At 36.8% G+C, this 17,665-nt stretch overlaps 1 protein-coding gene across 1 annotated transcript; it reads right to left on the bottom strand.

Moving 5' to 3' along the window:
• Positions 1 to 684: 684 nt before the first annotated feature.
• Positions 685 to 13,019, bottom strand: LOC133853844 (uncharacterized). Its single transcript, XM_062289869.1, has 8 exons — positions 12,872 to 13,019; positions 12,657 to 12,786; positions 11,297 to 11,987; positions 10,975 to 11,061; positions 3,128 to 3,176; positions 2,747 to 3,026; positions 2,481 to 2,610; positions 685 to 976 (listed from the first exon to the last, which is right to left on the bottom strand). The coding sequence occupies exons 1-8, from the start codon at positions 13,002 to 13,004 to the stop codon at positions 893 to 895; spliced, it is 1,584 nt and encodes a 527-aa protein (XP_062145853.1). The 5' UTR covers positions 13,005 to 13,019; the 3' UTR covers positions 685 to 892.
• Positions 13,020 to 17,665: the final 4,646 nt, after the last annotated feature.

Consider the following 17,665-nt stretch of genomic DNA (forward strand, 5'->3'; position numbering starts at 1 on the left):
GGTATTTAACCCTAACTATATAATTTAAATGCAAGGAAAGTATAATACTGATAATTAAACAATTAAATTCATAGAGAATTTCTACGAATTTTAAGCTTTCAAGAGAATTAATTAACTAATTGATAGTTGCCAACTATACTACGACGCTAGTTAGTCGCGGTTCCTTCTACTTCTTGTTTCAGGGTTAATTTTATGAGTATGGAAGAGAGGCATGTCCTGATTCTTCAGCCTTCTCTTTCGGATTTATCAGATTCCGGTATAGATTTTGAAAATCAGGACTTTCCCGTTTTCAATCTAAACAAAAACACAAAAAATTGCTGCCAAAAGCCCAAAGTAGCAATAATAGCATAAAGCTTGGCTTTCATGGAACCTCTCCTAAACCCTATTAAAAGTCAGGCCATTGAATCTCATTGTGAACTATCTAGCACTTCAGGAAGAAAACTATTGGAGACCCGAATGGCATCTGTTGCATATCATACGTATGACAATAATCCAATAATACCAAAAGGTGGAAGTTTGGTCCCCAAGGGAGAGTGCAGAAGTTTGGAAATTCTGTACAGTGGGAATCGAGTAGGAGAGGCCGTTTATGAAGGAACTGATAATGAATTCCATGGTTAAGAGGACAGACAAATTTAAGGGGCATGCCCAAAGAACTAGACAAACCTCTTCCGAAGTATCACAAAATAGCATAAAGCTGAACTATGTGGATAATGCTTGGGAAATGTATTAAAAGACAACTCATAAACCAGGAAACTTAAATAGTAACTATTACCAATACAACACCAGACGAACAAAAACAAGAATTGCTATTCAACTCCCATATGCAGTAAGTGAAATGGATTCTCCTTAAAAATTGAACTGTCAAAACCATGCAATTTAGGAACAGGAAACATCACTCTCGAGAGAGATTTGAGCTCTCTGGGGCCCCACCAAAACCACCAGCTCCACGACCAAAGCCAGGCCTTCCACCAGGTCCCTGCAAGTTTGGTGCAAGAAACATGATCAATTGAGTAAACTCCCAAACTACAATCCCATAAAATACATGTAGGCTGCTTGAGCAAACAAGTCATCCCCAAATCTTTTACAAATAACACCACCACCAATGGACATCTGCTGCCTTACAAACTAAAATCTCACATCTTTCCCTAACAACTTTGAATATTCCAAATAATTATTCAAATGGAGACAAAATCTGGCAGATTCAAATAAAACGAAAAAAAAAAAAAAAAAACCAGGGCTTGATTGTTAGGCAACTTTTTGCTTTTTTGCTAAAAAGCAAAAGTATAACAAATAACTAAAAACACAAAATACTGGAAACAACTTTCACCTTTACGTTACATCACAACTAAAAAGTAACAAATACCTTCTAAAAAGTATTGTCAAACAAACTTATCAAAAAAAAAAAAAGTATTGTCAAACAAGCCCTAGATTGGACAGAAAGAGAGATACTATTAATGGGCAGCTAACAATCATCAGATAGTCAAAATTCTTCGGCTACCATCAGTACGATTGACCCCCTCAAAAAATTGGAGGAAAAAAAGATGAGAGGCCTGAGACGATGAGAATTAGGTCATAGCACTAATGCATTCTTTCTAGCTATAACTCCACATACAATCAACTTCCAACCTCACATTAATACAATTTAATCATTTCTCCTTTTGACCACAAATGGAAAGCTGCCAATGTGTGCTGCCTCAAAATTTTCTATTGGCCACTCTAACATCATTTCTTAACAAATTAACAGGCAACTTGTTCAAACAACTAGATGAACGACAGAAACCATGCTATAAATAAATAGGAGTCTGGTTAGGGGTTGACAACTGAACCAAATGAACCAAGCAATATTAACACATAATATCTCAAGAAAATAAAAATAAAGGGGGTTTAGAGAAGCCCTGGGGCGGGGCACAGGGGAAGAAGACCTCAAGCCAATGACAGAACGCACTCTCCAATAACTCTAAAATCTGTAAATTTATCAAAATCCAGTCCAGACAATTATTATGTTTCTATGTTTTTCACTATCTTCTTGACCCGAAGTACTCCCACCCAACCTCTCCTTTCACATGGGTTCAGACCAGAACTTCCCCCTTGTAATGGGCTGATGTACCGGTAGGCTATAATAATTACTATTGTAGGCAGCAGAAAAAACTTGTCTAAACTCTGAACTGCAGGAAAGTCGGCACCAACCCCAGTGGCCAAAAAGAAAATTTGATACACTAGTTTCCCTCGCTCAATAGACTCACCGAACCCATCCAACCTGACCTATAAATGGCATACTTGAAGAAAATGGACAATGCCAAAAACCATGTAAAAGAAACAACTTGCTATCACATAGGAAGAACCAATTTGTATTTTCCCCTCTCAACCTTTGGCAACAAGGTCAAGCTTGCGAACATCACAGTGTGATACAAATAGAATATAAATAATACAAACTTGAGATACCAAAAGAATGTACTAAGGAAAGAACACAATAAAATTACCCCAAAACTAGGCCTGTAGTCAGCAGGTGCTCCTCCCTTGTCACCATAGTCACCACCCGGTGCACGGGGACCTCCACGGTACCCATCTCGGTCACCAAATCTCCTCTCTCCCTCAAAACGAGGAGGGCCACTGATTCACATAGACAATTTATTAATCACACAAACCACCAAAAAAATACAACTATAAAAAACAAACCCATATCACATCACAGTCAATTAGAGCAATATCAGTAACAACCAAGCCACCACAAACAACAATAATTTACCGTGGGCGATCTCCGGATGGGCCTCCAAAGGGCCGACCAGCAGGTCGGGCCTGTTTCTTCAGAGTAGCTGGGACAATCTCGGAGGGAAGGTTGAGGTAAGTCCTGAGGAACTCGATACCGTCATTGGTGAGATACCAGTAGTAGTGCATCCAAGCAAAGGTCTCGCGCACGTACGCCTTGGACTTGAAGCTCTGCATCAGCTTTATTACCTGTAGATTCGGCACGTCGATCTCCGGGTGCTTCGCCAGATTGAAGTCTTTCTTCGCATAGCAAACTCCCTCTGAACACAAACAATACCACAAAATTGAACAATTAAATCACACATATATATACACGTATAGAGATAGCTACATAGCATATTATGTACGTATAGAGAGAAACCTTGGAAGAGGTACTTGGAGATCTCACGGCGGTTTTTCTCTGAAATGATCTGATAGGGAAACAAATAGAAGAGTCAGAGACCGATTTTGATATCTATTTGAATGCCAAGAAACTGCGGAGAATTAAAGGAAAATAATTTTGAGGCTTTAGATTTTCGTCTAAAACCCTAATCAGACGCGTTTCGTACATTTTCATTTTCCTTTCTTTTCTTTTCCTACGAAAACTTTCTCCGAAAACAAACAGAAAATTAACACAAACACGGAGAGAGATACCATGGTTGCGATGAGGTTGACGACGCGACGGCAAGATGAGGCGGCGAGTTCTCTCTCACAGTCTCAATAGCTTGCTGAACAAACCCTAGATTATGTGCGCTTTGCTTTTATAGATCATCGCAATGGGATTTGGGCTTCGGTTTGGGCCCAAGGCCTCTGATGGCATACGTATACTCTTACGAAGATGGGCCTTTAATGGGGACTAAAAAAGAAAAAGAAAGAATTGTAGTGATGTTGGCCCAAATAGGGGCAATATTTTAAATTTTAAAAATAAAAATAAAAAAAATTGATAATTTCTAAATTCTATTATTTTCATCTATTAAATAAGTTTGGCTTGTTTTCAGTAAAAAAAATCCGAAGATTTCTTGTGCAAAAATAAATGGCAAAATTACAAAAATTGATGGAAAATTTAAGTTATTTTTTCACTCAGAATAAATTTTTACCGTTTATTTTTGAACATGAAGATCTTCAGTGATTTTTTAACTGGGGACAAGTCAAACTCATATAAAATAATATTTAAGTATTTTAAATTGTTAAGTTGTAATTATTTAGTGTTATTAAATGGTCAAATATATAAAAACTCACAATTTCAATTACTCTTCCTGAGCTATGGGCGCCGAGGTACTGTTCCTAATGGAATTTGATATTATTATAATTAGTTTTTAATATTTTCCATTGTTAAATGCACCTATTTGGGGAAAAAAAAAAAAGGATGATGACAAATTTATCAAAGATTGTTAGGGTATGTTTGTTGACGTGTGTTTAAAGATTTTTTTTTTAAAATAAAAAAAGTGTTTTGTTGTGATATAAAAATGTAATTTTTTTAATTTTTTTTTGTGTTTTGGGTTGTTTTTTTTTTTACTGTTTTTTACTTGAAAATTAAAAATAAAAATTTAAACAAACATAACCTGGGATTTCTTTTTCCTATTTAACAACCTACAAAATGATTAATTGATTTTGACTAATGCTTCGTTTGATTCAATGTAAAATGTTTTTCCGTAGTAAAATATTTTCAGGAAAATATTTTCTATCGAAAACATTTTTCGGTGTTTGGCACATATGAAAAATCACAAATATTTTTTATATTTTCATTCAATCATATTAGCTTATAAAAATCAATTTTTATTCACAACATAAAAATATTAATATAAAATAATATAAAAGTCACCGGTGACGAGATTCTGTCACTGACCGGCAGGATTCTAGCCACTTTCATCGGATTCCGGATATTGTTGTCGAATTCATGTGATAAAGCTGGAATCCGAACAATTTCTTTAGAATCTGAGTTGGCGGAATTCTGGCCAAAACGGTCAGATCCCAGCCAGTAGGCCAAAAGCAGAGAGTTATGGCCGGAATCTGGCCGCTCTAGCAAATCCCGGCCAGTAGGCCGGAAGCTGACCGTTCTGACCAGAATTCGACTGTTCTAGCCAGATCCCGGACAGCTAGCCGGAATCCTACTATTCTGGTCGCCGAAATCTGGGCTGGCTGGATTCCGACAAAGGTGATCAGAATCTGGCGACAGTGACCGGACATCCAATGGCGACCGGATTTCGGCACCGGCCAGATTTTGGTTGTGGTCGACTGCATCGTTTAAAAGATGATCAAATGCATCTGCCGTCTGGGGAAAATGAATAAATGATTTACGATTTTAAAAAGCGTATATCATTTTTCAAAATTTATTAAGCATTTTTTGTCAAACAGAAATTATTTTCAGGTTGACTATTATTTTCCAAAAAATACCGAAAAATGTCAGAATCATTTTCCAAAAAATATTTTACAGAAAAACAATTGGAGCATAAGTAATTGTTGAATGTTGCCTTGGAATAAATAAAATAAAATGTATAAATATTTTTGAGATTCAGACCTCTCATCAAAGATTAATCATGATCCTAAGATATCTTTCATTTTTATAACATACAAAATATGATATTTTAATAAATCAATATTCAACAAACAAAGCATGGGTCTCTTCAATAGAATAACACATGTTAGTATCATAGGTACTAACACAATAGTAGCTATAGAAAATTATAAAATCAAGGCGATTGGAAAATTTTCAATACGAAAAAATGATGAGTAGAAAATTTAAATTGAATAAATTTGTTGTGTATGATTGTACTAGTATGCACTTTATTGAAGGTTAGTTGAAAAAAAAAAAGGGAGATAAATACCCCATTGGTACCTGAGTTTTACGTGTTTTTAAATTTAGTACCTCAATTTTGTTTTGTATCATAGGTGGTACCTGAATTAAGGGTAAAAACCTATTTGGTACCTCTGTTAGATTTTCCGTCCAAATTTTAACGACTAGCCACGTGTCAACTGTTGAGGTTGACACGTGGCACTACATAAAAAAAAATTAAAAATTAAAAATTAAAATCTTTAAAAAATGATTAAAAATAATAAAATTTTAAAAAAGAAAATTAAAAAAAGAAAAAAAAAGGGGGTGGCTGAGCCACCCCCCTTGGCCACCAAGGGGGTGGCCGACCACCCCCTTGGCCAGTCTGACCGGTCTGGGGTGGCCGAACCACCCCATAGGGGGTGGTTCGGCCACCCCACAGTTGAAAAAAAAAAAAAAAAAAAAAATTTGAAGGGTTTTGGCCCTAGGGGGTGGTTCGGCCACCCCCGTGGGCCAAAACCCATCAAAAAAAAATTGAGGGTTTGCCCTTGGGGGTGGCCGAACCACCCCCTAGGGCCACGGGGGTGGTTCGGCCACCCCCTAGGGCCAAAACCCTTCAAAAAAAATTTTTTTTTTTTTTTTTTCAATTGTGGGGTGGCCGAACCACCCCCTATGGGGTGGTTCGGCCACCCCAGACCGGCCAGACCGGCCAAGGGGGTGGCTCAGCCACCCCTCTTCTTTTTTCTTTTTTTAATTTTTTTTTAAAATTTTATTATTTTTAATCATTTTCTAAATATTTTAATTTTTAATTTTTAATTTTTAATTTTTTTTTATGTAGTGCCACGTGTCAACCTCAGCGGTTGACACGTGGCGAGGCGTTAAAATTTGGACGGAAAATCTAACAAAGGTACCAAATGGGTTTTTATCCTTAATTCAGGTACCACCTATGATACAAAACAAAACTGAGATACTAAATTTAAAAACACGTAAAACTCAGGTACCAATGGGGTATTTATCCCAAAAAAAAATCCCAAAGAAGCATATGTTTGGCCCATTTGACTTATATAAAGCCCATAGCTGACCCAATTTCGGCCATTGTAGCCGATGTCGGCCAAACAGTCGTTGATGTCCATGTTCTAGCCATAGTAGCCAATGTCAGTTAGAGTTGCCGAAGTCAAAGTTTCGGTTATAACAATCGATGTACCAATTCAAACTGTAGTAGCCATTTTTTTTTCACCCTTTGATGTTCAAGAGCAAACCTCAACGTACGTGATCTACTGTTGGGCTTGTGAGACCATATTGAGACAAGATTTACAAGATGGTTTGTGTAAATTAAATTTATTGTTGTTAATGTAGAAGTAGAAAAGACGTGTAACATTCAAACTCTTTATCTATAAATAGAGTATTTGTATACAATCAAATTATCAAAATAAGATATAACAAAAAAAAAGCTTTAACGTGTAGGCGTAAGTCATTGTTCTCATCTATTTCCTAGATTATGTGATCTTAATATCTTATAGAGGTAACCATGGCATATTATAGCGTTAATATCTTCGAGTACCTCTCGTCTGCCATTTGAAGAGCTTAGCTAGTGTAGTAGATGGGCTTTTGGACTCCCTCTTCTTCTCGAACAAGCTAGTATCAAGCTAACAGTTGTGGGAGAGACATCCAAGTACAGGTACAAGTGTTACTACAATTAGGAGTGGGCAAGACCCACTCAAACCCACACTACCTGACCCGTCCGCCCCACAAAAGCTGGATTTTAGGTTTAAAATTGCGGATCCAGATACAAAATTGAATTATCCCTGCAGGCCGGGGCGGCTCACAAGTATAACTTTTTTCAAATCTCAGGTACCTGCCCCGCCCCGCCTCGCACGTCTAACACTAAGACCTAAAAAGCACCTAAACTACCCACTCCTAAAAATGGATCTACCTTCTTTGTATAGGAAGAGAGAAGGAAAGAGTTACAGAAATTGATTGTCGATACTGTTTGAGAATAGCGTGATGTGGAGGTGGCTGGTGAGGAGGACAAAGGAGTCCAAGCCCTTCTTCCTTGCCTTCGCCACCATATGCGGCATCGTTCCAGTGGTGATTGGGTATGCCATGATGCAAATCACCAACACGCACAACCTTGAGCTCGAAGCCCATCTCTGCCAGAACCCCACCATGAAACCCTCCTGTGTATATTCATTTCTCTCGATCTTTCTTTCCTTTTTTTTTTCTTTTTTTTTGCATTAGCTTTTGTCATTTAGTTTATTCTATGGTACCCACCGACATAACACCTAGACAGAAACAGAAACCTTGGTCTGAATCCAATTTAGGCCAAGGTTTCTTTTTCTTTCTAGCCAGTAGAGGTGTGCACAAAATACTCGCCCCGTTCAACCTACCCCACCCAACCCGAGGCCTAGCGGATACTTCTCACTGTAGCCTGATCACATGTTGGGTTTTTACAACCCGCAGCATGTGGGTCCAGGTGCCAAAATGGCCAATAACCAACCTGTGCCCACCCCTAACCACAACTTTGTGCGGCTAAGCATTGTTGAGATAATTCTTCAAGTCATGGAAGGCCGTTTCACACTCAGCGAACCACTCAAGCGCCCTTCCTCAACACTCTAAAGAACAACAAGCACTTGTTCATGGATCAAGAGACGAAGTGGTTGAGAGCAATCAATTTACCTGTTAACGCTGCAATTCCTTGGTGTTACGTGGCGGTTGTATCTCTATAATAGCTCGTATCTTTTTAGGATTGACCTCGATTCCCCTTTATGAGGCCATAAAGCCTAGAAATTTATTGGAGGATAGCCCTAATGTGCACTTGGCCTGGTTCAACTTCACTTGATATCTCCTAAGGACCCCAAATGTCTCTTCCAGGTTGGCCAAATGCTGCTTTGCTTTTATGTTTTTTACTAACATGCCATTCACGTACACCTCCATGTTTCTCTCAATATGCCGCTTGAACATGGTGCTCACCAGCCTCTAGTATGTAGCCTCCACATTCTTTAATCTGAAGGGCATAACATTGTAATAGTATTGCCCATGGTCACTGTTAAAGGACATCTTCTCTTGGTTGAGCTCATGCATCTTGATCTGATTGTAACCTGAAAATGCGTCCATGAAGCTTAGCAGTTCATGCCCGGCAGTCGAATCTACAAGGTCAGAGGTCAATTCTCAGTAAGGGAAGCTATCCTTTGTGCAAGCTTTTTTCAAGTCGGTGAAGTCTGCACACATTCTCCATTTGTCATTTGCCAATCAATCAAGATAGTACACTTTCCTTATAAAATTGAGCTTGTAGGAGTTTGTCGATCTCTTCCGCTTCCACAATTCCTCTCGAAAGAAAAGATCCGCCTCTTATGCCGGACCAGTCGGGTGGTAGGGTGCAAACTCAGCCTATGCACCATGATCTCCGGATCAATATATATGCCATACATGTCTTTGCGTGCGTCTAGCTAGGCAAGACGTCCTTGTTCTTCCGCAAGAAGCTTTATAGTCGGTAATACCCTGAATTGGGAAATGTATCTAATTTCACCCTAGTCACTTTCAGCTGTATCTAATGGACTAGGCACTTTAATAGTATGAATCATTGCATATAGAGGACCTCCTACTCATATATGATATGGCCATTGTACCTAGTAAGAAAAGTGATCGATCACAAGGCGTAGACATGAAGGGTACAAAGATATATGGCCGGGGTTAGAAAAAGGAGAGTGTAAATAGTCTTTTATCTTTTTATTTTTCTTGAAAATTATTTTTCTGAGAGAAAATTAATTTACTACCACAAAGAAGCAACGTTTAAATTTAAATTCCTTTGGTGACCAAAACAGCGTGCAAGTTTTTATAATCCACGAAGTTTCCTATAAACGTTTCTCATTGAAGTAGGCATGATTTCATTAGCATGTAATATTCTTATAATTGCACTCTAATGTACATATCAAGTTGCTTAAAACAGTGCTAGGAAAGCTAATTTAGTGCATAACAGAGACTCTTCCTCTCTATCCAATTAAAACTTTTTGAGATTACAGAAATTGACTCGAATTAGACATCACAAGTAATTGAATTGCCCAATGATCAGTGAGATGATAGCCTTCATTGAAAGATTGATTAAAGCATTACATCCTTCTAATTAGGTGGGAACATATATCGATCTACAGTCATTAATTAAGATGTGATCATTAGGGCATTCAATACTTTTATTTTTCCATGGCCGTGGTCCAACCTTTTGGGTTCTGCTCGATCATCCCAAAATTGAGTCCATTTGGCCCGCAAGGGTTGGCTTGTTTGAGTTCTCATTTAATCGATACACAGTTTTTGCGTTTTTGCCTGTGAAGTCGTGTATCTAAGATTTATCCGACAAAGATCGTTCATGTACAAAGTGGTCATGCTATGAAGGGGTTTCACGTTTTTTTTTTTTTTTAACAAAAAAAAAAAAAAAAAATTGAGTCCATTTAGAATCCAGGCAATCTTTTGTTTTACATTCATGAAACTTTTTGCAGAATGTCCCCCTTATTATTACTTCACTCAAGAATATATCCTCACTGAAACCACTGTCTTAGATATAGGTGGATTATATATATATATATATACCCACGCACAACAGACAGAAGGAAAAAAAATCCATGCAACCAACAGCAAATTGACAAAACTGGTCGTACACAGCGGAAGATAAGATAATGTTTTTTTCCTGACCATAACGATAATTTTCAAAGATACTGTTTCACTGTTGAAGACATCATCGTCATCGTCATCGATCATCATGAATTTCAGAAACATTAGGGATGCCTTGTAGTGGATCTGCCTCCTTTGACAACAAAATTCTTTCAGACCCTTCAATCGTCATCCATCTAATCCAGGTATCATATTGTAGATTGCCATCGCTGTAGTGTTGCAGATATTGGTAGTCATAATCAATGAAATGACACCCTTCTCAGCCAAGTTTTCCAAAGAAATTAACCTCTCCCAGCCATATATTTTTTGCACAGGGCAGGTCCCATAAATAAAGTGGCATGCAGAAAAACAACAAAATCTTCCTTGATCCCACAAAATATTTGCGCATACTTTTCCGGTTTTATGTTTTTTGTTTTTTTTTTTTTTTTTTTTTTTTTTTTTTTTTTTTTTTTTTTTTTTTTTTTTTTTTTTTTTTATGCTTTCGAAACATGTAACAAGTGTTAGAGAATGAAACATCCTAATTAATAACACTCTTTGATAAAAACATATATATTCACTAAAAAAAAAAATACGGTTGTTTATTTTTTTTATTTTTTTTCAAACGGCGCTAATTAACGTCGGTAAAACAACACTATTTTGTATTTGGTATTGTTTGAACAGTAAAACGAAGTGGTCCATCTGGCTTCACAAAAAAAAAAAAAAAAAAAAAAAAAAAAACATGTTTTTTGAACAGCACTGATTGAGAATGTTATTCAAAAGGTAAAAGAAAATTGAAAACCATGTCAATCATTCAACACCTGAGGCTCAGACAGAGCCAAGGGAATCTCATCGTTGTCATCAAACTTTGCATCTTGCACTGTTGCATTGCCTTTATTCTTAATTTCCTTGTGCATTTTCAAACACCAAACAAACATTAATAAATGGCATGCATTTTTTATGTTGCCTTTAATTATACTCACAATTCACAACCTCACCAATAGAAGCAAAAACACCAACTGTTTCGAAAGCCTGGATCATTTGAAAGCTAGCTCTTCCTAGAGAGAGAGAGAGAGAGAAAGGGAGAAGGGAAAATGGTGGGGGTGGGGTGAACAGATTTCACAATCAGTATATATCATCTCATAGAGACGAAGGAAAAGCATGAGTCAATGTATTATTAGCTCCCACATTTGATGAAGCTGGTGCAATTTCTTCCCCACCGAGTGGTCCTTCAACGTGATCCCAGAAAAGAAAGTTTGAGCATTGTTGCTGCGATTCAACCCATTCATTCAACTCCTGCCTTTGCAAGCACTCCAAGCCCATCTCTCCTTCCTCATCTATGCTACACGATTGCACGTGATCAAGAGGCACCATATTTTCCATGTTCTCTATCAAAGGCGGCAAATAGTTTCCGTCCATGCCGGCCGCGAAAGCTGCCGCCGGAGGCGGCAGAGCTTGAACTTGATGTTGGCTCATATTCCAAGTTTCAGTACCGTTGATCAAACCCACCGCATCCTGAAAATACGACTCGGCGCGTACGTTATTTTCCGCAACCCCATCAAGTGAAGAAGTATCGAACATGAACAGAGGGCATGAAGAAGAAAACATGGTTTCATGAATTACTGGCTGCTTTGGCGTGAAATCTTGGTTCACAAAATCTAGCTGGTTCGAACTGTAACCCATTTGGGAATGCTGATCGGTGTTGCTGGTAGTGGTGGTGGTGCTGCTTGGAGATGAGGAAGGCTTTCGTATCTTTTTCTTTATCCATGAATTCCAGTAGTTCTTTATTTCATTGTCTGTTCTTCCCGGCAAGTGACTTGCTATATGAGCCCATCTACAATTCCATCATGATCATATGAGCATACTAAACGAAAATGTCGGTCCACCCAAAAAAAAAATAAATACAATTAAGATGAGTAAATAAATTAACATTTTTTTTTAATTAATATTTAACAAAGAAAGGTAGAGGAGTGAGACTGTATATATATAGTGTATAAACATAATGAATATATATATTTTTCGACTGAAAGCTACAATTTCAACCGCTGAAATTGGCTTCTTAACGACTCGAAAAATGTAGGTGATACTACTAGGGGAACCACTATGAACAGTGAGATTGCTTCTGGTTGCATGCTATTTAGGACAATCTGAAAACTTATTCAAAGACTTGGTGTTAAAGTTTTTGTTTAGAATAGAAAGATCGATAGAGAGGTCGACCCTTTTCAGTCAATTAAAACAACAACTCCTCCACTCAAAAAAGAAAGCCCACGAGTAAAACAATTTGAAAAATAATCTATATATTACTTTGGTGTGACAAGTCGACACCATGCAAAACCGGCCAGTTTCAGTGCAACAACTACAAAAAGGAAAAATTACATTTTTTTTTAAATATATAAAAAAGAAAAAAAGGAAAAAAGTGAAGCATTATAAGATACAGTGCCTTTTTTTTTTTTGTTCTTTTTTTCTGGGAATAATTAAGATATTGAGTCATCATTTAATTAACCTGTTTCCTACAACTCCATGAAGGCTGATGATTAACTTCTCTTCCTCCGGAGTAAACCTCCCTCTTCTGATATCAGGCCTCAAATAATTAATCCATCTCAGTCGACAGCTCTTTCCACACCTTTGAAGCCCTGAAAAATGTGATCCATGCATATAAATATATATATAAGCTACAGAATTGTGTGCTTGAGAGAGAGAGAGAGAGAGAGAAATGACCAGCTTTCTCGGGGACTTCACTCCAACAGCCATAGCCATGGGTGGTTATGTATCTTATGAGCTTTTCATCTTCCTCCGGCGACCAAAGGCCTCTCTTAACCTTCTGCTGGTTACAACAAGAATGGTGACCCATTTTTTTTTCACAGAGATCAGCTGATCGGCTCTCTGCTAATAATATTAATACTTGGTTTCCCGATTGTCTGTCTTCTATCAATGAATGAATATGCGTGTAAAATTTCAGGTGAAATGGCTGTGCAAGAGTTGGGCCTCTTTCTCTCCCCCTTTAAAAGAAAGACTTAAGTACAACTCAGCCGACATTTACAACCGGATGGGGGACCATAGAAGGGACCCGATCTCCATCTAACCCTAAAACGACATTCCATCAACTTTATTCCCACGTCACCAGCCGTTTTCTACGTACATTTGTAGTATTACGTAATTCACCGACGCACGTCGTACCCAAAACTCTGCTGGTGGTTCCACAGATCCTTGTCTCTCTCTCTCTCTCTCTCTCTCTCTCAACCATCTCTGCATACCTCCTCCTCTGTCGCTCTTTCTGCAACCAATTATTACTACATGAACCCGGCCCAGTTAACTTTTTTTTATTTTTTTCTTGGCTTAAACCCAATGAACTTGTGACACGTTATGGTATAGAGAAAATAATTTGGAGAACGGGTGTTTTCTCCTCCTTTTTTTCTTTCTTTTTTTTTTTTTTTTTTCCTTTTTACAATTTTTTAGTGGCTTAATTAACCCCAATGAACTTGTGACACGTTATGGTATAGAGCAAATAATTTGGAGAATGGGTTTTTTAAAAAAAAATAAAAAAATAAAAAATTAGATATTTGTTTTCTTTTTTTAGGTTTAAAGTCAGTTATATTATATCAATTCCTCAATTACTCTATATGTGAATTTTAAACACTTTAGATTTACGGGTTTTTACTCAAATATAGTTTCCTCTCGAGTGTGAGACGTCTAATATAGCGTATCACTATATAAGAGTCCACTTGAGTTTGCAATTTAAAAATGATGATTTTAAAACGTGCAATTTAAAAACATGATTTTTAAGTATTTGACAAAATAACAGTTTAACTTTAAAATTGCAATTCAGCAATTAAAATTGTGTGTTTTCAAAAAAGCATCCCCTTACCTGCAATTTGAAAAATCAAAATTTTATGCGTTTTCAAATCGCAACTTTTTTAAAAACGCTATCCCAAATGATTCTATGTTTTGCGATATGGTTTTAATCGCACTTTTTATTTACGAAATTGCAATGCAAAACATACCCTACGTGTAAGTACGTAGTATGCCGTCTCAAAGTCTTCCGTGTTAGGATCATAATCCTAGCCTCTCCATTTTAAGTGAAACGAATAGAATTTATTTCGTAGTTCATATTAAATTTTATAGATTTAATGGTATATATGTTATTATATTGTGAATATGTTGTTGCATAATGTATACTATTAAATGCAATAAAACAAAATCTTGACCGTAAAATAGCTCAATTTCATTTCACTTGAAATGAAAAGATCATTTCCTTAATGTTGTCGAGTACTCGAGAATTTTAAGAATGGTTTAACTAAGGCAAATGGATGATATATATGGTCGGTTAATGAAATTTGAATTAAATTATATCGCTGTCATGATAAAATTAGTGCAAATTATTATAATCACAAACTCAATCCTATATATAGGTGCCTACTGGTATTATTTGATTTTGTGTAAAGAATGATATGTTCCAATGATAACTTTTTTAAGATACTCGTATCCCAGTTCACCTATAGTCGAATAATACTACCTCAAAATATACTGGTCCATACACATTGGTAGTGTAGCCGAGCATAAAGGCCCAACCAAAATCTCCAGACTAATCCCATGCCCCATCCCCAGCGTCACTGTAAGAATTGAGCCTTGAAACGTGAATTATGCCGGGGTGGCTGGCCCCAAGAGGGAGGTAGCAGTTGGCAGGATTCGAACCTGGGATCAAAAAGAAAAAATGCCCTACCGTCCCGGGCTTTGACTAACTAAGCCACCCCCTTGTAACATATTTATCATGAACACAAAAGAAAAGCAACAATCATCTCCAATTTGATCAAGCAAATAGAAATACTTTCAACCATGTATATATTTGGGTGATGCATATATCCTGGTAATTAATATTTCACGATTTTCATAACTACCATTAGTGTGCATGTGTTGTAACGACTCACTTCCAACAACATAATATTATTGGCTCGCCCGTACGGGCCGTACGAGACTTTTTAAGAGGTTATGATCAATTCCGGTATTACTCTTACAGAAACACGCTTAACTGCGGAATTCTAATAGGTTCATGACTATCACAGCTTTAAAACATGTTATGTTAAGAAGTGTGCAAATATACATATGAATACATACCTATTTCTATACCCAGGTGATATGGGATGTCACATGTGTAATCTAATCACCCTACGGAGTACTAAGATTCACAATGATAAAACTAGAAAAATCATAGCTTTTATGTTTTAATTTGTACCCTTGCATTGGCGGACCTATATGGGGGCTAGGGGGGGCCTTGGCCCCCCCAACCCCCAAAATTTCTCCAAAAAAAAAATAAAAATCTATATATATATATTAAATTTTACCTTAAATTTTGTTTATTTTTTTAGTTTGCCCCCTTAAAATTTTTTTCTTTCAATTTGGCCCCCTCATATTTACAAGGCTGGGTCCGCCACTGTACCCCTGTATGATTAATAATAGTAAGTAGATGTCAATTAATCGTGCTAATTGATTTTTCTGATATTATATATATGTAACACTATAAAGTATTGGCGTGATTGAATATGATAATTACAACTAAACAATTCCGTTTCTCACAATACATTGCAGATATAGCTAGGAGAAAACTCTAATATATAGCTAGTGTATATATATATTGTTGAATTTTCAGTATAATATATTGTCAGAGATCACACATGACTGGCTAGCTTAGAGCCTTAAGAGTTAATTAGGTTGTATGGAAAACGTCAGAGACACGATCTCATTTTACTTCCACCTTTTACATTCTCTGACGTAGCAATCTGTGACATGGCAGCCCAATATATTTTTTTTTTACATAACCTCTCCAACATGGGTGGTACAACCACCCCCAACCCGCGATCTGATGGTCGAGCATGGTCACCGGATTGGGTGGCCTCGACCACCCTTGCAGGAGGTTGGGGATGAGAATGGAGATGGCACCGACTACGATATAGCTATATCTTGGAGATAGAGTAGAGAAGATCAAGGGAGTGATTGATAGCTTTACTCTTTGGAGAGTACGTAGTTCCATAATGTGAATGAAAATGTATATATGCTACGAATTTAGACTTCATCGTGATCAGTACTGTTCTCTGTACGTATAATAATTAGGTAAAGAAATGAAGCAAAGATTGCTCCTGGAAAATTAAAGCCCCGGCCCATAACTTTCAATGACGAATGCATACATATGCACGATCGAGATCAAAGTGATCTTTAGCAGGAGCGATTGAAACCACAAGCTCAATTAGTTAGGGGACATGAAAATGAAATTACTTAATTTTGATTTTTCTTAATACTTACTTACAATGTCTTCTTTCTATTAATTATTACCATTAATTTGGTAGCAATAATTAATGGGGTGACGATTGCATCACGTAAATCATGAATTTCAAATCATATTCACTCTCAAAGTTATGTCATTTCAGTTTCTCATGGCTTCTTGAAGAATCCTTTGCACGTCAGAAGGACAAAAAAAACCAGTTTGCTGTGTATAATTTAAGAATTATAAATTAAAGTGAGCCCAATACACTTAATTAGTTTGACTAAATTATATATATATCTTCGCTTAATTTACAAGGGAAAATGTTGATTGTGTAGGAATAACGTCTATACGTAGTAGCATGGGTTGATGTCATCCAACGAATTTGTTGTTTAATCTTCAAGTATTCCTCTATAATTAAGCCCCATGTATGTATTATTAATGGAGATATATACCTTAGAAACTAATTAATCATGCATAGAGATCGTCCCTTTCTTGATGCATTCCTTTGGCTAAATTGTCTTCTTTTTTTTTGGTTAAGTTGTTTTTTTTTTTTTTTTTTAATCTTCAATTACTCGTACCTAATTGGAGAACTAGCATAAGTTTAACGGGGAATTGAGAATCAATGCAACATAGACTTCACCGAATTTGGATCCAATTTGCTAACCGAATTGTAACAAATAAGAGAGAGCCTTTATGAGACTCACTTGTACAAACAAGTAGGCGCTAGCTCGTAGGCAACTAGGCCGATGGAAATTTTTTTTTATTTGCTACTTGGATTATTAGCAATTCAGACAGCAAAATTGCTGGAGATACATCATCTCTATTTGCCACAATTGTTGTTACTCACCCAACTTAATAATGAATTATTAATTTTTTGAGTAATGCTACACACACTCATTCTCACACTCCTAAACGTAGTTTTTAAATTTTAACATCACAATTGGATCAAAATCCAATAGTGATCCATCACAAATTCAATGGTAATTTTAAAATCCATTTTAGGCTGGAGTGTGAAACTGGAAGTATGGGAGTGAGGGTGAAAGTGTATCTAACATTACTATAACTTCTTATTATTAACACATCTAACCAGTTCGGACGGCACCAAAGGCGGCAGTTTTGAATTTTTCCGTTAAAATATTATATATTATTAAAGATATTTTTTTCCCGTAAAACATAGGGTTGACCTCCGTCAAAATTAAGTTTAACCTTTCATGTATGTTTTGACCCCCTCTTATCAGAAATCTTGATTCTGTCCC

The sequence above is a fragment of the Alnus glutinosa genome, chromosome 13, assembly GCF_958979055.1.
Source record: "Alnus glutinosa chromosome 13, dhAlnGlut1.1, whole genome shotgun sequence".
Taxonomy (NCBI): Eukaryota; Viridiplantae; Streptophyta; class Magnoliopsida; order Fagales; family Betulaceae; genus Alnus; species Alnus glutinosa.